Source organism: Silurus aristotelis, assembly GCF_946808225.1.
Source record: "Silurus aristotelis genome assembly, chromosome: 3".
NCBI classification, from domain to species: Eukaryota; Metazoa; Chordata; class Actinopteri; order Siluriformes; family Siluridae; genus Silurus; species Silurus aristotelis.
In genome coordinates this window covers 30,442,168-30,467,508 of record NC_139576.1, presented here as the reverse complement: position 1 = coordinate 30,467,508, position 25,341 = coordinate 30,442,168, and the positions used below count along the sequence as shown (strand labels likewise).

General features: G+C 38.2%; 1 protein-coding gene across 1 annotated transcript in view; it reads right to left on the bottom strand.

Annotated features, from left to right (window-relative positions):
- Positions 1-24,260: 24,260 nt before the first annotated feature.
- Positions 24,261-25,341, bottom strand: part of ints6 (integrator complex subunit 6) — a 358,666-nt gene continuing 357,585 nt past the window's right edge. Inside the window, exon 17 of the mRNA XM_083537722.1 lies at positions 24,261-24,647. Within this exon, the coding sequence (XP_083393848.1) occupies positions 24,378-24,647 (270 nt within the window). The 3' untranslated portion in view covers positions 24,261-24,377. The remainder of the gene's footprint in view (positions 24,648-25,341) is intronic.

Below are 25,341 nucleotides of genomic sequence, written 5' to 3'. Positions count from 1 at the left end.
ATGCTTACGCAAACCTCACAGCTTTGCAATTTCCTCTAAACAGTCAAGTATGGCTTCACTGACGATCATTATATCCTGAAGCCTTGTGATAGAAATAGCAACAAAGCTAGAAGTTGCTATAAATCGGCAACTAAGATTCAACCTTGTGACAAGGGTGGGACTCGAACCCACGCGTGTAAAGCACAATGGATCCATCAAGGTCCATCCCCTTAACCTTTTTTTTTTTTGAGAATACATTTCCAAGTGAAACAGGTGTAAAAATCCCTCAGCATGATCATTACAAACTTTGCATGAAGCGGACTGTTCCATTCTAATTCTATTTTAATTTGCATTATGTCTGAGTTCTGCAACTTTGTGTGTATAAGTTTCCCCTTTATATTCCTCCATATGCTGTTTTCGGCAATATTCATTTGCAACAGGTCTCTTAAAAACAGCATCTCTAAAAATGCAATACAACATTTTTACAGAACATGTTTTAAAAGCAAACGATTTTCCTCCAAGACTCACATTCACATCTTCATATAAAACATCTCTCACTTGCATAATACCCACATAGGTACTTTTCATTTTATCATTTTCACCCTCAGACTGTTTTTCTTTGTTCCACATCCATTAATCCCAGTCCTCCCTTCTCTATTGCTCCTATTAAGGTGTTGGACGCAATTCCCATACAAAATCTAAAAAACATCTTTTCAGACTTTTTTTCTGCCCATAACGGCATAGATGATGTGTATAAAATGTACCACAGTTTAAAAATCATTAAGACGTTAAGAACTAAAACTTTCCCTTTTAGTGTTAATGTTCTCATTTTCCAAAATATCAACCTCCTTTCAATCCCTCCTAATATTTCCTCCCACATTGTTTCTTCTGCTTTCTTTTCATCCGTCCCCATTAAAACTCCTAAAATCTTTATTTCTTTTGCTTCCATAAAAGTAAAATGCTCCATTAAAACAGCCGCCCTTCCGAATCTCATGTACATCGTTTTATCCTCATTTATTTTGAAATATTTTATTCTTTTCTCCCTCGAGGCCTAATCCTTTTATTCCTTGCTCTTGTTTTATAGTTAGTCCTAAAGGTTCCACAATTAGAGAATATAAAAGTGCTGACAGCGGCATCCTTGTCTTATTGATCTGGTTATTTTAAAACACTGTGTTAAAACACATTACATTTAATTTTTGTTACTGCACCTTTGTATAAGATCCTAATCCATTTAATAAAATGTTCTCCAAACCCAAACCTCTTTAAAACGTCAAATAAGAAACAATGTTCCACCCTGTCAAATGCTTTCTCAAAGTCTAAACTGATAATAAAACCATCTTTATTCTGCTCACGCATGTATCTTATTGTATCTTTTATACTAATTGTCGTGTCTGCTATATCTCTACCCTTTACACCGTACACTTGGTTAGATTTAATTATGCTCGGCATTACTTCCTTCAGTCTGTTGGCTAAGATTTTGGATAAAATCTTAAAATCAGTATTCAGCATAGTGATTGGTCTGTAGTTTTTAATGCTCAAGCATTTGGATGAGTCTTTATTATACCGTGAAATTTTACCAGTATTTTTCAGTATCAAAAAAGCAACAGAAGACTTTGAACAGAGTCAACATGTTAAATAGTTTTCTCTCATGTTTTTTTCAGTATCAATAAAAACTCAAGTCTCCTCCACATGGGCTCAGTTCAGAAAAATTGACCAAGAAGGTAGACCCCTATCTGAAGTGCGATTCAAACCCACACCTCCAGAGGAGACTGCAACCTGAACGCAGCGCCTTAAAAAGCTCAGCCATCCTGACAGCCAGGCTTTGACTTTTCTTGCATTGGTGACCATGTCTAGGCCATATGGTGAACACGCAACAGTAGCAGATGTATTTAGTTTGCGGTTTAATTATCTACAGTGTTGACTTAAAAAAGTGCTGCTGATCCACTCAGCCATGGTTACGGAAGGTTTTCCCGATTCTGCACATCCATCAAAAACATTTGTTTTACTGATGCGCCAAGTCTCAAATCAGCACTGAAATCAGCCATGATGCGCACATTCGACATTTTACTGTCTGGGGGCGGCAAACACGGCAGCACGTTTTGTGCCATTTTTTTCTCATAACACCGAAACGAACATAAATTACTGTCTTTTTTGATCGAACAGAGCAACACATCATTCAAATATGTAAAGGCTCTACTTTTTTTTTGTACACAATAATAATAACAACAAAATGCTGTGCTTTTGTAAAGTAAAGAAAACAGATAGGGGGCGCTTTCTGCCATCTCTGTCATCTCTCTTCACATTAAGAACAGCGCGATTAAATATTTGAATCGACTGACAGCCCTAATATTAATATGATGTGAGGTCCAGTTACCAGTGTGACACTGAAACAATACTGAAGTATTGAAACTAATTAAGTACATGTCAAAGCCCAAACTTCTTCACTGTAACTTGAGTAAAAAAGTATAGTCAGAACTTTAACTTTTACCAGAGTCTTTTAAAACATGAATATCTGTACTTCTACTGAAGTGAAGGATGTGTGTACTTTTGCCGCCTCTGCAAGCAGGCAGATGGAGAGATTAAATAGATAGATATAAATCAATAGGAAAGATGAGCAGGTATATAGGCATTCAGACAGAAAAACAAAATACTTACATAAATAAGAAACACAAATAGAAGGTTAGATGAGATAAACAAGTAGAGAGAAAATTTGTAAAAATAGTTTTATCAGTCACTGAGGAGATAAGAAACACATGCTTGTATGTCAGGATGGCCGAGCGGTCTAAGGCGCCAGACTCAAGGTTCTATACCTTCCAGGAAACTGAGTGTTCTGGTCTCCACATGGAGGCGTGGGTTCAAATCCCTCTTCTGACAGTTACTTTATTTTCATTAGAAATCAAAACAATAATGAAATAATTATTCCCCTTTGTCTTTCAAACACAGAAATAAAGAATAAACAAGTACATGGTTACCTATTAGGGGGAACGACAGGCAGAAAAACATGGCAGCATCAGTCGAGGATCTGGCAAAAAGTGTAACTGAGTTTCGGGGACAAAAAAGTATCACTAAAGGATCAAATAAACAAGTCCTTTATCAATCCTTATCTTTATCAGATAACAGACAAGTATATATATATATATATATATATATATATATATATATATATATATATATATATATACATATATATATATATATATATACATATATATATATATATATATATATATACATATATGTATATATATATATATATATATATATATATGTATATATATATATATATATATATATATACACACTGGATAAAACCCGAGCTTAAACTGTTCCTGGTTGGGTAAGAAAACATAGTAACCCTAACCCAGACAAACACTTTCTGTGTACCTTACATACTCACATCATAAAGATCCTATAGACACTGAACAGACAACATAGGAATGTGTTTAGAGAACCAGTGTGAGGCCCATCTTAATACTAACAGATATGAAAAAATATTTTTTTAAAAATTAGGAGGTTGGCTTAACACTCGAGCGCCTTGCAACCCTTGTCAGACTGTCCAAAGAACTTCAGCAACTAGCTTATGAATGGGACCCCCATATTCTTCATTTGTTGCAGTTCTCAAATGCAGTCGAGGGTAACATGTCTGCTCATAAAAAACCTTTTTACCCAGAAGAAAAAGCAGCACCAGCAACTCCCCATAACTGCGTTCATCACTCGGAAGAAGACACCAGACACTACGCCTTTAGCGATAACAGAAGTTATGGACGAGGGTGAAGATACTGCACCACCTGATGAAGAGCTGTAATGCTCTTCTTGGGTATGCAGTACATTCATTTCATCACCTTCATCATCATTAGTACTGCACACTTAATTCATCATCATCTTCATCATTCAGGTTGTACCTTCACTGGTGAGTACCCATATAGAATTTTTATGTTAAAATGGTAAATTACGTAGGTTTAAGAATATTAAATGTTTAAAAGCAGAGAAAAGGTTCATAAGAGTGTCGATGTGGTTTATAAATTCTGTATACAGTACTGTATACATATTAGGTTGCCACTTCACGTTCTTTCGCCTATCGGGGGGTCTGAAACGTAACCCCCACGATAGGCGAGGGATTACTTTATATCCAACTCTTTTATTTACTAGAGAGGACCTTTGGCTGATGCTGAACACTTGGCTGTTGCAAACAAGAACAGAGCAAACACCGTACTAAGACGTCTCTGTAGCAGCAGTTTTCAGGCTACTTGGTACGTTTACTGTAAATATGATTTTGAGCATCTTCTCACATTGTTTGTGGATAACACTAATAATAATAATAAAAATAATAAGAATAAGAATAAGAATAAGAATAATAAGAAGAAGCAGAAGAAGAAGAGAAGAAGAACTGCATTAGATATAGAAAAAGTTTAATTGTTACACACAGTTCACATTGACAATTGTCAGTCTCACACTGCCCTCTAGTGGCACTGTCAGTGCTTGATTTTTTGCTTAATTCTGTGTAAAAACTTTTAATCAGCTGTTTGTTTTATAATATTTTTTTGATCTCTCTCTCTCTCTCTCTCTCTCTCTCTCTCTCTCTCTCTCTCTTTTTCTTTCAGACCAGAGTACAGATGTGTGATATTAAGGAGATGTGTGAGGATGTTATCAGTGTGTCTGGTTACAAACTACTGATGTTTTTGGGAGTGTGGATGAGAGAGCTGGTCTCATAGAAAATGATTATTAAGTTACTGAAAATAATTTGCATTGTTTAGTGGCTGTTTCTCTGATGTAGTGACTGGCAGAGTAATGAAAATACTCCACCATGTACAGTAATTGAGTGACAGTAGGTAGCGCAATAATGACCTTGTTTATTCATTACATAAGAATTAATGATTTCAACATTAATAAAAAAAAACCCACAAAGGTGAAGGAGGGAGATCTCAAAGTGAGCTACCTAGTAGCTGAACTCGTAGCCTAATCAAAAAAGATGAAACTAAAAACAGAGAGACACTGAGAGCTGCTGAGCAAAAGCTTTGTGTGTCTTTCCTCAATTCCTGCAGGAAATCATCGTTGTGTTCATCTAAACAGCCCCAATTTTTCACTGAGTGACTATAAACTAACTGAGAGACTGAATTAAGAAAGAAAGGAGACTAGTGGTAAATCTTTTCTATAGTTGTGAGGTGACTGATACACAAAGCCATGGAGCAGTTGGACACTGGGGAGACAATCAGATGAATGAAAGTAGAAAATGTGATAAAAACCTAAAGTTTATTGTAAGATTTGAGTCATAATTGTTCAGATGCACAGTGTAGCAGCAATGACACAAAATTCACTACAAAAAAATATATAAAAAAAAAGAAAACAATCCAATGTTATTTAAACTTTACAGGCAAAAAATGAAGAAAGAAAAGAATAAGATATTTTCTGTTATTTTTCGCATTGTTTATGTCAAACATTAATCAATACATAAAAACACCCAAATAAATTATTTAATTCAGGCACAGATGCAAAAATAAAATAAGTAAATAAATAAAACAAATAATAAATAAATAAATAAATAAATAAATAAATAAATAAATAAATAAATAATAAAAATATATAATAAATAAATAAAAACACCACCAACCTCATTATAGGACCTTATTGAACGCAGTAACCGACCACGTGACCACTAGGCTACGCGGCAGGCCGGGTTATGACGTCACTCAATAGGCCGCTACATACTCTGTACAAGATTGGCTGGAACTTTAAACAAACTCTGCATTGATTGGTCAGTTGACAGACATAATAGTCGTGGTCAACAAACAGCACTGCGATCCATCTCTCTCTCCTTCACCTTTGTTTTTTTTTTTATTAATGTTGACATCATTAATTCTTATGTCATGAATAAACAAGGTCATTATTGCGCCACCTACTGTTACCCAATTTCTGTACATGGTGGAGTATTTTCATTACTCTGCCAGTCACTACATCAGAGAAACAGCCACTAAACAATGCTAATTATTTTCAGTAACAGGATTATGCAGATCAGTGTACTCTGTACAGCATTGTTGTGAAATCTGTTCTTTTCACTTGTTCACATTATGCAATACACTGATTTACTTTTATGTGACACCTTTTCTTTCACAAACGCTGTAAATAAGAGAGTGTCATGGTTCATCAATGATCCATCTACTAATTAAATTATCAAGATAAAATGCCACTGTAGAAACGAAAAAATTAAGAATCTGAGGATACTAGCAGATAAGACATTGCATTCCTTTCCCTTTGCACTTTATTTACACACAGATTTAGCCACACAGCTGCACACTTTTGTGCTATTCCTGGAACCAGATTCTGTTCAAATGAGACACCATGCTTAGCTATCATGATAACAAAACAAGTGTTCAAGCCAGTGATGTCAAATGAAAGCTAGACTGGTGTGTCACAGCGAGGTTTCAACTATTTTTGTCCAAAGACACGCTCAAACATTTGGATGAGTCTTCGATATTCAGTGAAATTTTGCCAGAATATTTCAGTATCAAACAAGCAACAGAAGACTTGAACACACAAATGTAGAAGAAGTATTTCGTTTGCGGTTTAATTATCTACGGGGTTGACTTAAAATAGTTCTGCTGCAGTGTTAAAGAGCTGTGTTCTGGCAGAACAATCTGTGGGAAATTTGTAAGAAACGAAGATCATAAACGTAATAGGCAAGATTTTAACATGGTGCAGGAAAACCCCAACGGATTTGAAATCCGTCGCCTTACCCACTTAGCCATGACTACACAAGGTTCTGCCTTAAGGCCACTGTGGCTTGTGTGCATCAAAGGGAAACCAATGGCAATCTTTCTGTTTGGGTCTCACACACCACAGATGTAGACTAGTTTACGAAGTTAACAATAAGCAGTCAGAAGGCAACAAGAGTTTGGGGTTAACATGGATGAGACAGAGGGAGTCAGTGATGTAAACATGACTGAGAACAGAGACATTCCTGATCATCATCATCTTTTCTCTGCTTGTGTTCTATATGGTTGTTGTTCAGCATTCATTGGGTAACAACATTTGTAATTAGTTTTTTTGTAAAAAAAAATTCCTGTTTTTATTAACGTGTGATCAATGCAGCGCATTTCTGTTTGATCATTTTTAATTAAAATATATATAAATAAATAAATAAATATGAAAGAGGTGAAATTAATCCTCCAGTGCAACACACGTTTATTCACCATGTCTTTTCTTTGCTCAGCTATAAAAATAAATAAATAAACTTTACCGAAAAATAATATTTAATCAGTAAACATTTGTTCTACTGATGCGAGAAAACATATAGGGGGCGCTTTCTGACGTCTCTGTCATCTCTCTTCACATTTAGAACAGCGTAATTAAATATTTGAATCGATTGACAGCCCTAATAATAATATGATGTGAGGTCCAGTTACCAGTGTGACACTAAAACAAGTAAAAAGTAGCATTTTACTACTAATTAAGTACATGTCAGAGCCCAAACTTCTTCACTTTAACTTGAGTAAAAAATTATAGTCAGTACTTCAACTTTTACCAGAGTCTTTTAAAACATGAATATCTGTACTTCTACTTAAGTGAAGGATGTGTGTACTTTTGCCGCCTCTGCAAGCAGGCAGATGGGTAGATAAATTAGATAGATATAGATTGATAGATTGATAGAAAAGATGAGCAGGCATATAGGCATTCAGACTAAAAAACAGATTAGACTGACATAGATAAACACAAATAAAAGGCTAGATAAGATAAATAAGTAGACAGAAATGTGTAAAATATAGCTCTTAATAGTATTGCTGAGTCGTCTAAAGTACCAGACTCAAGGTTTAAAACCTTCCAGAAAACTGAGTGTTTGATCTCCACATGGAGGTGTGTGTTCAAATACTAACAAATATAAAAATAATTTTTTCTTCGTCTTTCAAACAAGACATACAGAGGAAACAAGTAGATGGTCACACAATAGTCAAGTCAAGTCAAGTCAAGTTTATTTGTATAGCGCTTTTCACAACAGACATTGTCTCAAAGCAGCTTTACAGAAATCAACAGTCAAGGTGAATGGTGTGTATTTATCCCTGATGAGCAGCCGTGGTGACTGTGGCAAGGAAAAACTCCCTTAGATGTAATGAGGAAGAAACCATGAGAGGAACCAGACTCAAAAGGGGAACCCATCCTTATTTGGGTGACATCAAGAGTTTGATCATAAATCTTTTAACAATACAGAACACTGGAGAACAATAGTGGGAAAGACAGACAGACAGACAGACAGACAGACAGACAGACAGACAGACAGACAGACAGACAGACATAGAGGAAAAAAACAGTTAATTCAGACAAGCAGGCAGATGGATGGATGGATGGATGGATGGATGGATTAATGGATGGATGGATGGATGGATAGACAGACAGACAGACAGACAGACAGACAGACAGACAGATAGATAGATAGATAGATAGATAGATAGATAGATAGATAGATAGATAGATAGATAGATAGATAGATAAGACAGACAGACAGACAGACAGACAGACAGCATGGTAGTTAGGAAAGACAAGCAGTCAGATAACAATATAAGCCTGACAGGCAGATAGATAGACAAAAAGGCGGACAAATAGATGGCCTTATGGACAGACAGATAGACAGACAAACAGAGTAATATTCAAAAGGTACCAAACTCAAAGTTCAATACATTTCAGGAAACTGAGTGTTCTGGTCTCCACATGGAGGCATGGGTTCAAATCCCACTTCTGACAGTGACTTTATTTTTATTAGAAACCAAAACAAAAATATGAAAATAATTCTCCTTTGTCTTTCAAACACAGACATACAGAACAAAGATGGTTACCTAATAGTGGGAAAGACAGACAGAAACAAACTGTTAAAACAGACAAGCAGGCAGATGGATATATAAATTAGACAGATCAATAGATTGATAGGAAAGATGAGCAGGCATATATATATGCATTCAGACAAAAAAACCAGATAAGAGTGACGTAGATAGATAAGAAACACACAAATAGAAGGATAGATAAGAAAAACAAGTAGACAGAAACTTGTAAAAATAGTTTTATCAGCCACTGAGGGGATAAGAAACACATGCTTGTATGTCAGGATGGCCGAGCGGTCTAGGGCGCCAGACTCAAGGTTCTGTACCTTCCAGGAAACTGAGTGTTCTGGTCTCCACATGGAGGTGTGGGTTCAAATCCCACTTCTGACAGTGACTTTTTTTCATTAGAAATCAAAACAACAATAAAATAATTGTTCTCCTTTGTCTTTCAAACACATACATACAGAATAAACAAGTAGATGGTTACCTAATAGTGGGAAAGACAGCCAGAAAAACAGCCAGAAAAAAACTGTTAATACAGACTAGCAGGAAGATGGATATATAAATTAGACAAATCGATAGGAAAAACCCAGCCAATAGGGTTGCACAAGCCAGTGCACTCTTAGTGCCGGTCCCAGTTACTATTACTGGTAAAGGGAGAGAGGTAGCTAATATGATGGAGAGGAGAAAGGTACATATGTTGTGTGTTCAGGAGAACAAGTGGAAAGGGAGTAAGGCTCGTGAGTAAAAACAGGTATGTAGTTCCTTTTTATTGATGTGTTCTGCCTACACAAAATCATTCCATTGAAGATGCATCTAAAATCGATGCTTGATGTTAAGACCTGTATGTTTTTTACATACGCACAGATACCAATCTGCTTTAGCCTGATGTGACGTAGCTTCCTGTGACGTAGCTTCCTGTGTTTGACTTGTTTGCCGCGAGTTACGTGTTTGTATCTCTCGGCGTCTTTCAAACAAACTTTGCTATCTATCTATCCGTTTTTCCTCTTTTAATAATCCTTAATTGTTTTTGTCTTCCTGACTTGTGCCTGTAGTTAGTTAACTCGACTATAACTAGTGTTGTTTATATTTATTTTCTCTCACTCACATCTCTGTATAATAAATCTGTTCGTGACGATAAGCACTATGCCGGTTGTTTGTCTGCATTCGAGCACAGGTGAGGACTCGTTCGAGTTGCAAACGGTGGCGTTGGAGATGGAGGCATTGGAGAAACAGATTCGCGAGCTGCATGTAAAGCATGACCGGCTGCGAGAGCGGAAAGCGGCGCTGGAAACATCCCGGGCGGACGCGCACTCATCCCAGGTAAACTCCCAGGTTGAACCTAACGCTCCCAGCACATCAACTCCGCGTGCTTCTATGCCCAGGCCCAGCGCACCTACAACTCCGGCACCGGTGCAACATGGACCCTGGATGCGACCGCGGCGGAAGAGACAAGCCAAGCCCCGATCGAGGACGTCTCCACCTCCACCACCGGCCTTCGAGATCTCGACCGAGAACCGCTTCGTCCCCCTCCGCGAGACGGAACGCGACACTGTTATTCTCGGAGATTCCATCGTCTGGCATGTCCGCGCTACCCGAGCTAAAGGTAAGGTGCACACTCGCTGTTTTCCTGGTGCTCGTGTTCTGGATGTCGCTGCGCAGGTACCCGCGATCCTGAACGAGAACTTCGGAGCGGTTGTTCTCCATGCCGGATCAAACGACACCAGGCTGCGGCAAACGGAGATCTTAAAGAGGGACTTCAGGATCCTGGTGGAGACGGTACGCAGCACATCACCCACAACGAGGATCATTGTGTCAGGACCTCTTCCCACTTACCAGCGAGGGGCTGAGAAGTTTAGTAGACTTTTAGCTCTAAATGAATGGTTACAGTCATGGTGTCGAGAACATAAACTTCTCTTTGTTAATAACTGGAACTGTTTCTGGGAGCGTCCTAGGTTCTTCCGCCCTGATGGCCTGCACCCCAGCAGAGTTGGAGCAGCAGTGCTATCAGATAACATCTCTAGGATACTACACACCATCTGACTGGTAAGACATCAAGAAATCTTCAACTATAAGAACACGCATACTACAGACCAAATAGTTACAAGTTCACACACAGCTCAGTTTATAGAAACCGTATCTATTCCTCGTGTAGTAAAACCAAGAATTACATACACAAGATCCAGAAATAATCTTATTGCAGTTAAAACTGAAAAATGCCAGATAAACAAACACAACAAAGTTCTAAAGTTCGGTCTTTTAAACATTAGATCACTTGCACCCAAAGCACTGATTGTAAATGAGATGATCACAGAGAATAATCTCGATGCACTCTGTCTCACTGAGACCTGGATTAAACCAGGTGATTATATGGGTCTAAACGAGTCGACACCGTCAGGATATGTTTATAAGCATGAGCCCCGTCAGACTGGTCGTGGGGGGGGTGTAGGAACCATTTATAGTGCTTCTCTTAATGTTAGTCAGAGATTAGGATTCAGCTTTAAATCATTTGAAGTGCTCGTTCTTAAAATTGCACTTTCAGAGATGCATAGAAAACTCGCTCTGGTCACCGTGTACAGACCCCCAGGACCCTACGCTGATTTTCTTCATGAGTTTGCTTGTTTTCTCTCAGACCTCCTGATCAGCTTTGATAAAGTGCTGCTTGTAGGAGATTTTAATATTCATGTAGATGATGAAAACGATGCCCTAGGATTATCATTTGTCGATTTACTAAACTCTTTTGGAGTTAAACAAAACGTCACCAGACCAACCCACCGTTTTAACCACACACTAGACTTAATAATATCCCACGGAGCAGACGTCACTGATATAGATATTTTACCCCAGAGTGATGACATCACAGACCATTATCTCCTACTGTACACACTACCGGTAGAGCAGATTAACCGTGTTTCACCACGTTATCGACCTGGTAGGACTATTATTCCAACCATTAAGGACAGATTCATAAATAACCTGCCTGATTTATCTCAGTTTCACATTAAACCCATAAATGCTGATCATCTTGATGAGATGGCGAACAACATAGACCTTATCCTCACTAGCACTTTAGACACTGTTGCCCCCATCCGGTTAAAAAAGGTTCGAGAACAAGCACCTGCACCTTGGTATAATAGTCATACACATGCCCTAAAGAGAACAACACGTAATCTGGAGAGAAAATGGAGGAAAACTAAATTGGAGGTATTTAGAATTGCGTATAAAGACAGTATGCTTAGCTACAGACAGGCGCTAAAAGCTGCTAGAGCTAAACACCTGAGCAAACTCATAGAAAATAACAAAAACAATCCCAGGTTCCTTTTCAGTACAGTCGCTAAATTAACAACAAATCAGGGATCTGAAAAATGTGTTCCATCACAGTTTAGTAGTGAAGACTTTAGGAATTTCTTCACTGAAAAAATAGATAACATTCGAAAAACAATTGTGGCAGTTCAACCTCTGACAGCATCTCCTGACACAATCGTACTTACAACCCCACAACTACACTGTTTTACATGTATAGGACAGGAAGAGCTGTATGATGCTATTATGAAAGCTAAATCAACAACATGTCAGTTAGATCCAATTCCCACTAAACTACTGAAGGAAGTGTTATATACAGCTGGTGAGCCTCTTTTAAATATTATTAACTCCTCACTATCGTTAGGTCATGTCCCTAAATCCCTCAAGTTAGCAGTTATTAAGCCCCTCATTAAAAAACCTAATCTGGATCCAAACACGCTATCGAATTACAGACCAATTTCAAATCTCCCATTTATGTCTAAGATTTTAGAAAAGATTGTCGCTGCCCAGCTATGTAACCACTTGCAGGAGAACAATATCTTTGAAGAGTTTCAGTCAGGTTTTAGGCCCCATCATAGCACAGAAACTGCTCTAGTTAAAATCACTAACGACCTGTTTTTAGCTTCAGACCAAGGCTACATCTCCCTATTAGTTTTACTAGATCTTAGTGCTGCGTTCGACACTATAGATCATGATCTTCTCCTCGATCGCTTACAGAATTACATCGGTATTCAGGGACAGGCATTAAGCTGGTTTAAATCCTACCTGTCCAATCGTTACCATTTCGTAGATTTAAATGGAGAGCTATCCAGGATAATGCTAGTAAATTATGGCGTGCCACAAGGGTCAGTTCTGGGACCCCTGCTTTTTACAATATACATGCTTCCATTAGGAAATATTATTAGAAGGCATGGAATTAGCTTCCATTGTTATGCTGATGATACCCAGCTATATATTTCATCCAAACCAGGCGATACAGCTCAATTAGCTCGCATAACTGAGTGTGTTGAAGAAATAAGAGATTGGATGACCCATAACTTTCTGCTATTAAATCCTGATAAAACTGAGATTTTGCTCATCGGCCCAAAAAATAGTACACAGAAGCTCCAGCATCTCAGCCTGCATTTAGACGGTTGTTCTGTAACTACTAGTTCAACGGTAAAAGACCTGGGAGTTATTTTAGACAGCAACTTATCTTTTAAAAATCACATCAATCAAGTTACAAAAACAGCCTTCTTTCACCTTAGAAATATTTCTAAGCTAAGAAATATGTTATCTATATCTGATGCAGAGAAGCTCGTCCATGCGTTTATGACCTCTAGAATAGACTACTGTAATGCATTACTAGGTGGATGTCCTGCATCATTAATAAACAAGCTTCAGTTAGTTCAGAATGCCGCAGCAAGAGTTCTTACTAGGTCAAGAAAATACGATCATATAACCCCAATCTTATCGTCCCTACATTGGCTTCCTATTAAGTTTCGAATAGACTACAAACTACTGCTACTCACTTATAAAGCACTAAATGGTTTGGCTCCCATGTATCTATCCAGTCTCTTAACACGCTACAATCCGTCACGCTCCCTGAGATCTCAAAACTCTGGGCTTCTAGTAGTTCCTAGAATAGCAAAGTCCACTAAAGGCGGTAGAGCATTTTCACATTTAGCTCCTAAACTCTGGAATAGTCTTCCTGACAGTATTCGGGGTTCAGATACACTCTCCCAGTTTAAGTGTAGATTAAAAACATATCTTTTTAGCAAAGCCTACACATAACACACATCACACACATCACATCACAACCTTGTGCTCCAGAACATCTGATCACATGCACATTATCAACTTGTGCTGTTAATATCATGAACAGCAGCTACGCTAATTCCTCTCCACTGCTTCTCTTTCTCTCCCCATCCCGAGGCTTCCTGAGGTTTGGCCAGCTCCAGTCACGTCCCACCTCGTGAAGATTATGGACCTATGGATGATCATGGAGAAGTAGATGCCGAGTGTTTAAAGGCCCTGGCATGGAGAAGCTGATGCTGGATCTATGATGATCACAAATTGTTCTGTATTGTTGAAAGATTTATGACCAAACTTTTGATGTCACCCATATGAGGATGGGTTCCCCTTTGAGTCTGGTTCCTCTCAAGGTTTCTTCCTCATATCATCTAAGGGAGTTTTTCCTTGCCACTGTCGCCACGGCTGCTCATCAGGGACAAACGCACACCATTCACCTTCACTGTTGTTTTCTGTAAAGCTGCTTTGAGACAATGTCTGTTGTGAAAAGCGCTATACAAATAAACTTGACTTGACTTGACTTGACCTAATATGTATGTCTTTTTACCTTTTTTTTTTATCTATTTTTAAACATAACACATACAAACAATATTTATAATTATATTTTTGCTGAGATTACCCGACAATTTGAGAAATTTCATTGTGTTTTTGTGATCGTTCTAAAAAAAATAACAAAAATAAAAATTATATCAGAGTAACACTGACCTTAATACAAGTGGATTTTTTCTTCAAATGCACTGTATAGTGTCTTATCTGTATCCATCAATGTTCCCTGACCAGCCTTGAACGATACACTGATTGATTGATTGTTCTTCCTTGGGAAGTGTTCACCTGTTTGGTGACAGGGGGCGCTGCAGCGCTGCTCAGAAAATACAGAGACTCTGTACTGTACTACATTTTCTATATACTTTGTAACATAAAGACGCAGTCTTGCACTTTAACGACGAAACGACGTCATCGCACAATGATGTCACTGTGTTACTTAGCAACTTTTAGAAGGATATCAATTTATAATCCATAACAGTTTTAAAATAAAAATACATTTTAATTTCCCTTTGACTGATCATCTCAGTTCATCTCCTCCAAGTCCTTTAGCGAGTCAAACCTGTTTTCAGTCTTTATCATCTCTTTTTTAAGGACTTTCTTTCTGGCAACCTCTACATTAGATATTGCCTTTACTGACCTAATTCTTTTCGTTGGTTTTACTTGTTTGTCCTCCTTTTTTCTTTTCCCTTTTCATGTTTTATTCCTGTTGCTTGTTCCTTACATGCTGGATGGTCGGATTCTATTGTGTTCAGGTCATTTTGCAGGCTGTACATCAACTCCATTTGAGTCCATGATTCTCCGTCCTGTTGCATGTCCACCGATGTCTCTTCCCTTGGTCCTTCTTCTCCACCAAAGCATTTTGCAAACTTTCAGTTAGTCCTATTTGGGTCTAGATTCCCCATCCTGCTGTAAGTGATCCTCCTGGTTGTTGTTTTTCCTTACTTCTTGTTCCACGCCCTTGTCCATTGTTGTTTTTCCCTCTTGTGTTGTTATTTACTCTTCTCGTCTCATTCATGCAACTGCGCATCCACCTGCTGTTCATCCTACACCTTCTCATTCCCCATCCAACACTCACACTTACTTAAAGGCAAATTGCAATCTGGGCACGTTACTGCGTTGCAGTCCCTCACACTTGGTTCCATTGATAACCAAACCGTCCAAGAGATACTCAGTGTCCTCTTATTGTTCCAGAGTGACCTCATACAACTTATTTTGTTTGGGACGCACTGCGAGAATCCTCCCTTCACCAATCCGCTCTGTTAATCCTTTAATTATGTCTGATACTCTCACAACTTTCAGTTGTCCTACCTCCACTGTCACTTCCTTCAGGTAAACTCTTTCCGCAATTCCTTTTCTTTCTTTTTTATTGATTTTATTGGCATCTCTTCATCTTTTAACCAGTCCATTGTCTGGATGCGCTATCTATTGCGCCACAGAGCCCTACGTTACACAGTGCTGTATTTTACTATCTCGGAAATGTTCATCTTAATGGATGGCTTGTAGTTTGTTCAAAAAGTTTTTTCCATTGCTAACAAATACTATCAAGCTTTTAAAAGGGTCAGGGAAAAGCCTGCAATTCACCATTCAGTGCCCCAGAGAAACCATCTTATCCACTTGCAATGTTAAATCTCAAGCCATGAAGAAAAAGCTGGAAGGCACAAAGGACAGCAGCAAAGGACAATTGCACCAGGCACTGCTGGGATTTGAACCCAGGATCTCCTGTTTACAAGACAGGAACTTTAACAAACTAAGCCACAGTGCCTCGATGCTGCTCGGTGACTACTGAATCGAAATACTTTGCTATTAGATTTTTTTTTTTAAATATTGCTTGGACATATGCATTCGAGCTAACAGCTAATAAGGCAGAAGCATAGATTTGATTTTTGTCTTGATGCTAGTCCTACCATTAATTTGAGCTAAGGTACTCAACATTAAATATGGTCAAATACAAATATAGTTCAATATAGTTATAAGATACATATTGACAAACAATAGCCATGCCATAGCAGTCAAAACGTTCTATCTAATATCTGGTCATAGTTTTAACAAACCACCAAAATTCTGTTGAAATTAGCATGCAACACACAACTGTTGACAGCAATTGCTCTGAGGGTCCTACTCTTCCAGCAATAACAAAGCAGTGCTGCAACTAACAAACATTAGGCACCACTGTCCACAGTAGCAATTGATCTCGATTGTTTGCTCTTGGACCCATTCATGTTGTATTTGTATATGACCCATACATTAATTGTACATCTAATTGTGGTTCCTTTTGGACTAACTAAAAAACAAGAGCAAGGAATAAAAGGATTAGACATCGAGTGAGAAGAGAATAAAAAATGTAAATATGCGGATGACACAATGATATTAGTCCAAAATCTGGAGGGGGTGAAAAAAGCAATTGCAAACGGTACAAAAGTTCTGCAGGGGATCAGGAGCCAAAATAAATTATGATAAAACGGTATACATGAGATTCAGAAGGGCAGCGTTTTCAAGGGAGCATTTTACTTTAATGGAAGCAAAAGAAATAAAGATTTTAGGAGTTTTAATGAGGAGGGATGAAAAGACAGCAGAAGAAATAAAGTTAGTTTTTAACATTTTAATGATTTCTAAACTATGATACATTTTATACACATCATCTGTGCCACTGTGGGCGGAAAGAAGGCTAAAAAAAGTTTTTTTGATTTTTTATGGGAAGGGAAGCCTGCAAGAATTGCATACAACACCTTTATAGAAGCAATAGGGAAGGAAGGATTGGGGTTAATGGATGTGGAACAAATACAAATAAATGAAAATGATAAAAAAGTATATGGATGAAGAAAGCAACGCGTCATGGAAAGCGAAAATGGGTTTTTTCTTAAACAAGTGAAGCAACTTCGAACTTGGAGACAACATATTGTGGATGAAAACAAAGAATTACATAACAGAGGGTTTTCTAAACTTTTATAAAGAACTGTTGAGGGCCTGGGCCAAATTTTTTGACTCATGTACATTTTATTTGCTTTCATGCTTAATTTAAGGATGAACATCTACTGTGGTGAATAAATTGTGATAAAAGTTGAACTTGAATAGCAGAAAAGGCATATAAGCAAACAAACAAACAAAAATAAAAAAAATTTCCGCTCGATCTCGTCTGATCTCGGAAGCTCGCTTGTGCGCTGTGTGTCTTGTAATTACAGCTAATCAGTGCAAGATCTTCCATTTCTTTCTCATCCAATGGCGCCACTGGTTAGCGCTTTCAGTTGTTAACCAAAAGGCTGGTTTCCAAACCCACGCAGGGACGTATAAACCGCACCCACTGAATGTTACAAAGATTTTCATTTTGAATATAAATCAGCCTTCCCGTGGGCTCACCACCTGCAGGAGGGACCGTAAGGGACGGTGCTGTGAGGATTGGGCAGCAGTCGAAGGCGGGGGCCTGCTTAGACTGCTGCCCCCGCGACCCGAATTACGGATAAGCGGGAGAAAATGTATGAATGAATGAATGAATATAAATCAGGCGCACCTGTCTATAAGCTGCAGGTGCCTACATTAAAACTAATAAACTTTACACAGGCTTTAAAGAAAAGTCTGTTACACGGCTTGTATCTAAACAGTAGCCTAACAAGAAATTCATTGGTCACTGTCTTCCTCCTTCCTTTCACAACAATTTATCTCGGAAGTTTAATCTTTTGGCATCATCGTGCTTTTAAAAATCACCATCGGTAAAGCTTTTCTCCTGATGCCGTGCAGCTAAGAACACAGTTGAAGTGCATTTTTTCATGCCCGGTTGTTTTCAGTGTGACGTCGCCGTTCCTGTTGACAGTCCGAGTGAGCGGCAGGTCAAACGTCAGAGGAACCTCATGCATATTTATGATTCAGTGAGAGCGCACCCGATTTGATATAAAGAATTTTATTGGTTCACCTGAACTGGCAATTTAATTGGTCTAATGTTATGGGGCTCAGTTTTTTGGCTTGAAGCTTGTAAAACCGATAAAAACCCAGGAAAAATCCATAAATTAGCCGCTTCATTGTTTAAGCCGCGGGGTTGAAAGCTTGGGAAAGAAGTAGCAGCTTATAGTCCGGAAAATACGGTATTATATCATGATACTGCATCACTTCTCATGTTACTGTCTCCTAGATTTGTGTATTTGTAGCGTTTATTGTGTGATTTAAATGTTGTTATCTGGCAATATGGGGAGTAATACAAACAGACACTCACACACTATAATGGTTAGATGCAGTCTGAATATCAACACTAGAAATACCATCTAGAAATTATTTTTCCAGAAGAAAATAGCAGTAAGAAATGCACACCTTTAATTAATCACTATTTTGTGTCTTGTGTATTTGTCCTACACTGTTTTGTGTTGTCTTGCACTGTCCTGTGTTGTCTTTAACTGTCTTGTGTTGTCTTTGCACTGTTTGCACCAGGTTTCACATGATGCACTTTATGTGGCGAGGACACGTAATAGTCCTTAGCCCTGTGATTTCTGTGATTGTTGTTGTATGTAGCACCAGGGTTCAGGAGGAACGTTGTTTCATTTCACTGTGTTATGCGTCAGCTATATTTGGTTGAAATGACAATAAAAGCTTCTTGGCTTGACTTGACTAATTAGGCACTGAAACAAGTAGAAGAAAACCTGGGTAAACCTCACCTGTCTGGCAGGCGACCTAAAATCAGAGTGGGTTAAAAACCACAACCAAGAATTACTAACTCTGAATGTGTTCACAAAATTTTGTGTTATTGTGCAAACATGTCCTGTGCTTTATCTCATCTACAGAAGCAGGTGAGAGAAACACTTCTTTTTTCAGCTGACAGCTGGATAATCTGAAACAGGAGACTGTGTGGTGGTGAGAGATATAAGAAGGAAGAGCTGGAGAGAGAAGAGGTGGCTGAGACCGTTCCAAGTTCTCCTGATTACAGAGTCGGTAATGAAGGCTACAGAGACATGCCAGTCACTGCAAGTGTGTTCCAGAGCTCAGAGAGCCGTCACCTAATCATCGATTGGGCAGAGAGTAGAGATTCCCACTGGCGCTCATAACTACCCAGGTGAAGTTGAGCAGGGAGTCGGTTACCCACTACTGCTGCACAACACATGCAGTGAGTAGAATTACCAACTGCTGTACATGAGTGTGGGAAAGCCAGCAAGGCGAGAAACTTCCCCACAAGTTTCATCTCCACCTTCATGACCAGCGATCAGTCACACCTACTGAAGTGGGTCAAGTCAAGAGTCAAGAGGCTTGACCTCCTAAGAGAAGCAGCAGCTCTTCTTTATCAACCACCAACGTGCATAGTAAAGCATTGTGGACGTGTTTTGTCAAGCAATAAAACTTCTGAATTGAGAGATTATCTTAATTGCAGAAGCAAGGGACATGCTGTGTGAAAGCTGTTGTGCAGCCTCATCTGGAAACATCTGTATGGGAAAAGTTGACGGCTCTTAAAAGAGCCATTAGGGGCCTGGAGGTTATTGCCAAGTCAAGTTAAGTTTATTTCTATAGCGTTTTTCACAACGGACATTGTCTCAAAGCAGCTTTAATCTCATCTGGATTTACATTTTTTAATAACAATTTTTTAAAAACATTTTTTAAACAAAATAATTTAACAGTTAAGGTGAATGGTGTGTATTTATCCCTGATGAGCAGCCATGGTGACTGTGGCGAGGAAAAACTCCCTTAGATGTTTTGAGGAAGAAACCTTGAGAGGAGCCAGACTCAAAAGTGGAACCCATCCTCATTTGGGTGATATCAAGAGTGTGATTATAGCCTTTAAACAATACAGAACACTGGAGATTGAGAACTGACATGAGCACCAGAATGTAAGATTATAAGTAATGTCCTTACTACAATCTTATACAGTCATTTGAGATTATGGAACCAGGAGCTACTAAGAAACTCATAAAATAAAATATTGTGGAAGCACACACCTAATTTTTAAACTCGAACACAAGAGCTCTGTGAAAAAAAATCCAAACACCATGTTTCCCTCAAAATTTAGGGGCACTCAATGTAAATGTGATGTAAGTGATGGAGACCAATTTCACAGTGCCAAATGCATACCATGCCTAATTCTCCCATGTATTCAGACATCGCACCATTTAGCCAATGCTGTGGTCTGGTATCTCTAGGAGACGTCGCGAAAACATGATTTTTGTTTCGGGGAATAACATATGGGCCCCTCTGAAGTCTGATTTCATCCGCCACATTAGATCAAGCCTGTTAGTGCCCGGAAGTCCGAGCAGTTCCCGCTGAGGTGAATAATCATTAGATCTGAGTCGTAGCTTTATATTCATTTATATGATCGTTGCTTGGCGTATAATTTCTTGAAAACATTAAAATGACATACAATTTTCATTTTTGTTGGTATTTGAATTATGGTTTAGTTTTGAAATTGATCAGGTGACCCTAACCCTACAGCTATTAGCGTTCATATGCTAACTAGCTAACGAGTCATACGCCTCATCTAATTTAAAGTTATCACCATTTTGTAGTAAAATGCATTTAAATAACATTATACCTATTCTTCATACAAAAACTATCATACTCTATTTTTTTTTTACATCATATCATAATTTCTTCAAATTCCATACACACATATTTCCTATGTATTACAAAATGCTGTTGTATTTATGGCTTTAGTTGTGGCTTTAAATGTCAGGGTTTCATTAAATGATTAGCTCCCTGATTATAGCATACACAATCACATTTGTGGAGCTGCAAAATGTATATTACAATATTTGCATGTATACATGTATCTTATATTTGATATAAAAAGAATGCATCTCTGCTTTTCTTGAATTCTGCAACAACTCTATTTGGTAAACAACTTGTTTCGTAAAATGTGTTATTACAAGTGTTTGTGTGTTTGTTGTTTCCATAAACAGCTTGAAAAACTACCGGCAAGAAGAAAATTGTTTTGTAATACCTAGTGGTAGGTTCAGTTACACGATAGTATTTACACACACATACATTCACACGTGCCGTATCCTGTGCTTACAGTACCTGTGGGAGCTAAGTTTATGTGTAAGGATTTGTGAACCTCTACATACAGAGCAAAAGCAATCACAAACATCTAAGCCTACAATCCACTTTATTTCACACCACTGCTGCTCCTGTGAGCATGTATGCTAATTCTCTCAGGAAATGGGATCATTTCCAACCCACTTTGATCAGCTCAGAATAACAGCAACAAAAAAAAATGCACAGTCTCATGCTAGGTATTTTATGCTCTTCCTCAACATTTATCCAACAAATGTTTATGAGCACTGAAGTGTTAACCTCCAGGACTGCAGGAATTGTGAATGTAAGGCCTAAAGTTTAAAGCTGCTGTCAATTTTGTTATGCTCTCTTAGTGTTAATGAAGAACACGCTCTCTGAAAGCTCATAGGAGGTTCTGCTAATCCTCTCTGACATGAGCGTGATGCAGCGCAAAACCTTCAGCCTGCATTAGAGTCAGTCACAACAACCGATTAATGCAGACTGCCAGTGCCACCATGACTACCATCACAACTTCCAACCAAAACACACTTTATGACTGGCAAGAACAAGCTTATTTGTGCTGCAGCCTTCCATAAATGCCTCTGAAGCTCCAGGTGAGAAACAGGGCATTAGATTCCAGATCACTTTGTCATTACTGAGGGAGAGCAGGTGACCTGCACCTGCCTCAGCTCAATAGCCCTCTCTTCTCTCTCTCTCTCACACACACACACACACACACACACACACACACACACACACACACACACTGACCTTAATTGTAATCTTTTGCACGCACAAGAACAGGCAGAGGGAAGTGGAGTCAGGTGACTGAACCACTGACTTTGCATGCTTCACATACACTTCCTTCTCTCACAGTAGCATGGCTGCCTGGGGACTTACTCCCTTGTTGTAATACACCTCACACAAACACACATGCATGCACACTTCTGTGGCCCAGGCTCGAGCAACAGATGGCACATTAGTCCGCTGACGGGCCCAAAATGCAGCCAACACTCTGAGTGTGCCAGTTATGGTTACGAAATGCTCCGCACACACACGCACGCACGCACGCACGCACGCACACACACACACACACACACACACACACACACACACACACACACACACAGACACACACACAGTTGTAAGATAGTTCATCTTAGAAGTCATTTAATTTATTTTACTTTTTCAGATCACTGATTCTATACCCTGTGACCCAGATATTTGAGGTAAATTCACAATTTTAATCTTTTAAGAGTAAAATGTCAGTGCTTTAGTTTTGGCCAATTAATATAACTGATCCCCTTTTAAGTCTGAACATAAAACTTTATACTGTTTTGATTAACAGGAAAAAATATTAAATGTGTGTTGTGACTTCAGTATCTTTGATTCTTTTTTAGATTACAGCTCCTTGGTGATTCCAGCAGACCTCTTCAGGTATTTTTTTTATTTTTTTGTATTAATGATATAAAATGGTCAGATAACTTTTTTTTTATGTTAAAAGAATTATGTCATGATTTTTTTTTTTTCGTTGCATTTTATTACTTAGTTTTGCAGCTATATTTAGAGTATTCCAGATTGGTAATTTTCGATTTTTCTGTAGGTAAGTTTTAATGATTTAGATTAAATTAGTGTAGTATTAAATGTTTTAGTTTAGGTTAATATATATTGTAGGTCATAATATCAGCAGCTTGTTGTCGTTGCTGTAATTAGATTTTTTTCAGGTTTCATCTAATAACTCCAAAGTGACGCTTTTTACGTATGTATCAAAGTCATTAATTACCTTTGTTTATATTTGTGAGTTTATATTTGTGACTTAAATGACCCTAAATATGATTTGTACTTTTAATAACAGGTAACATTTGGGAAGTTTTTATATTAGAGATCAGAATTTGCTGATACAAAAAATACAAAAAAAAGAAAAGAAAAGTAAAAAGTAAATTTTTGTGTGTTTTTAAGACAATTTTTTGTGTCTTAAGTAAATCCATGTGTACCACATAATATACAAACTACAAAGAATGTTAACCCTCTTTACTATTTCTAAACTTTATTGTCTAATTTCCATCTTATTTCATATTTATAAGGATCCCCCTCTAAGGAAAGTGCTCTCAGGCTGCTAAGGGCCGTAGGGAAAAGCTGGACCTGGCAGATGTGCAGAGCATCCCAACAACAATAGTTAAGGAAATAATGCCAAATCTTATTTGGTTTTGATGGATAACAAAAATTTAATCAGACTTTGATGAAATAACATTGGAGAAAAAAATCAAGTGTTTCAGAGAGGCAATGAAGAAAAACAGCATTTATCAACAATCCCCAGCAACACAGAGGACAAAAGTGTTTGCTCCGACATCCAACAGGTGATTGTTTCCAGCACAGTAGGTACATGAAGTAAAATAAAACTCCACATAGCTGGTATTTTTTACATTTTTCATGATTAACAGTTTAATTGTCTTGGCTAAAATGTAATACAGATGTAGTAAATAAGTGACAATATAGTTCACATTAGTTATTGCAGGTGATACTGTGAGGTGCTTTCAAGCTAAATGAATAGTGAATCTCCTTGAATAAAAAAATATAAAAAAAATGTCAGTATGTATAACAAACTCAGCATTGTGAATAAACACACACACACACACACACACACACACACACACACACACACACACACACACACACACACTTAAATGTGTGTTACCGAACTGTACAACCTGGACTTCACACACTCATTAATCATCTCAATTCATTCCACCACTATTTATTTATTATTATTTATACTTGACCGGACTACACTCTTTAACTGCTGTTTTTAGCATCTTTCACTGTATTATACTGTTTACATGCTGTTTTTTGCACCTTTGACTGTATTATATTACACTGTTTACATGCTGTCTTTTGCACCTCTTGACTGCTGCTGTTTTTTGCACTACATTGTTCTGTTTATATTCACTCTCGGAAATAGTTTATCCAGTTCTCCTCGCACAGTACTGTATAATCAAACTATTCAGTAGGTTTACTGGTCGGCGCTATATTGGGTTTTATGTTGTCTTGTGTTGTCTGTCTGCACTGTCTGTCTGTACTGTTTTTTGTCTGCACTGTTTGCACTTGGTTGCACTCGATGCACTTTATGTAGCTTGTGTTGTGTTGTAGCTCTATGTTGTTGTTTAGTGTAACACCAGGGTTCCGGAGGAACGTTGTCTGGTTTTTACTGTGTACTGTGTACCACTGTGTATAGTAGAAATTACAATAAAAGCCTCTTGACTTGACTTGCTTAAATGTGATTAGCAGAGAGGTGGACATCGATTAAGATCACAGATAAGGATGAGTATCGCTTCAGAGTGAAGAACAGTAAAACCTATTTCAAAATCCTTTCACTTCAAGATCTGCATGTGGTCAGTACATGGTTGAAGAGAAGAAATGCAGGAACACAGCACTTTAACACTGCAGCAGCACGTTTTGAAGTCAACCCCATAGATAATTAAAACGGCAACAAAATACATCCATGACTTTTGCGTGTTCATTATTTGGCCTACACATGGTCACCAAAGCAAAAGTCTAGGTTTCATTTGAGATCACTGGCTTGAACACTTGTTTTGTTATCATGATAGCTGAGCATGGTCTCTGACTGAATCCTTTACATTGTAATTCAGATTCAGTTGAAACTTCATCTGATATTGACAAGAATCCCACTGGGTTTTCCAGCACCGTTTGGAACCTAATAGAGTAGATCCGAGCCACTCTTTGCCACAAGATGTGAGTCCCGTCTTGGCTGCTTGCAGTGAGCAGAGTGGCGCAGCGGAAGTGTGCTGGGCCCATAACCCAGAGGTCGATGGATCGAAACCATCCTCTGCTAACTGTTACTTGTTTAATACCTCAGTCACATTCCTCAATGGAAATCTGAACACATAATGCCGTTAAGTTATCCGAATTCTGTGTTCAACATCTTTCTATATGCACATTTTCA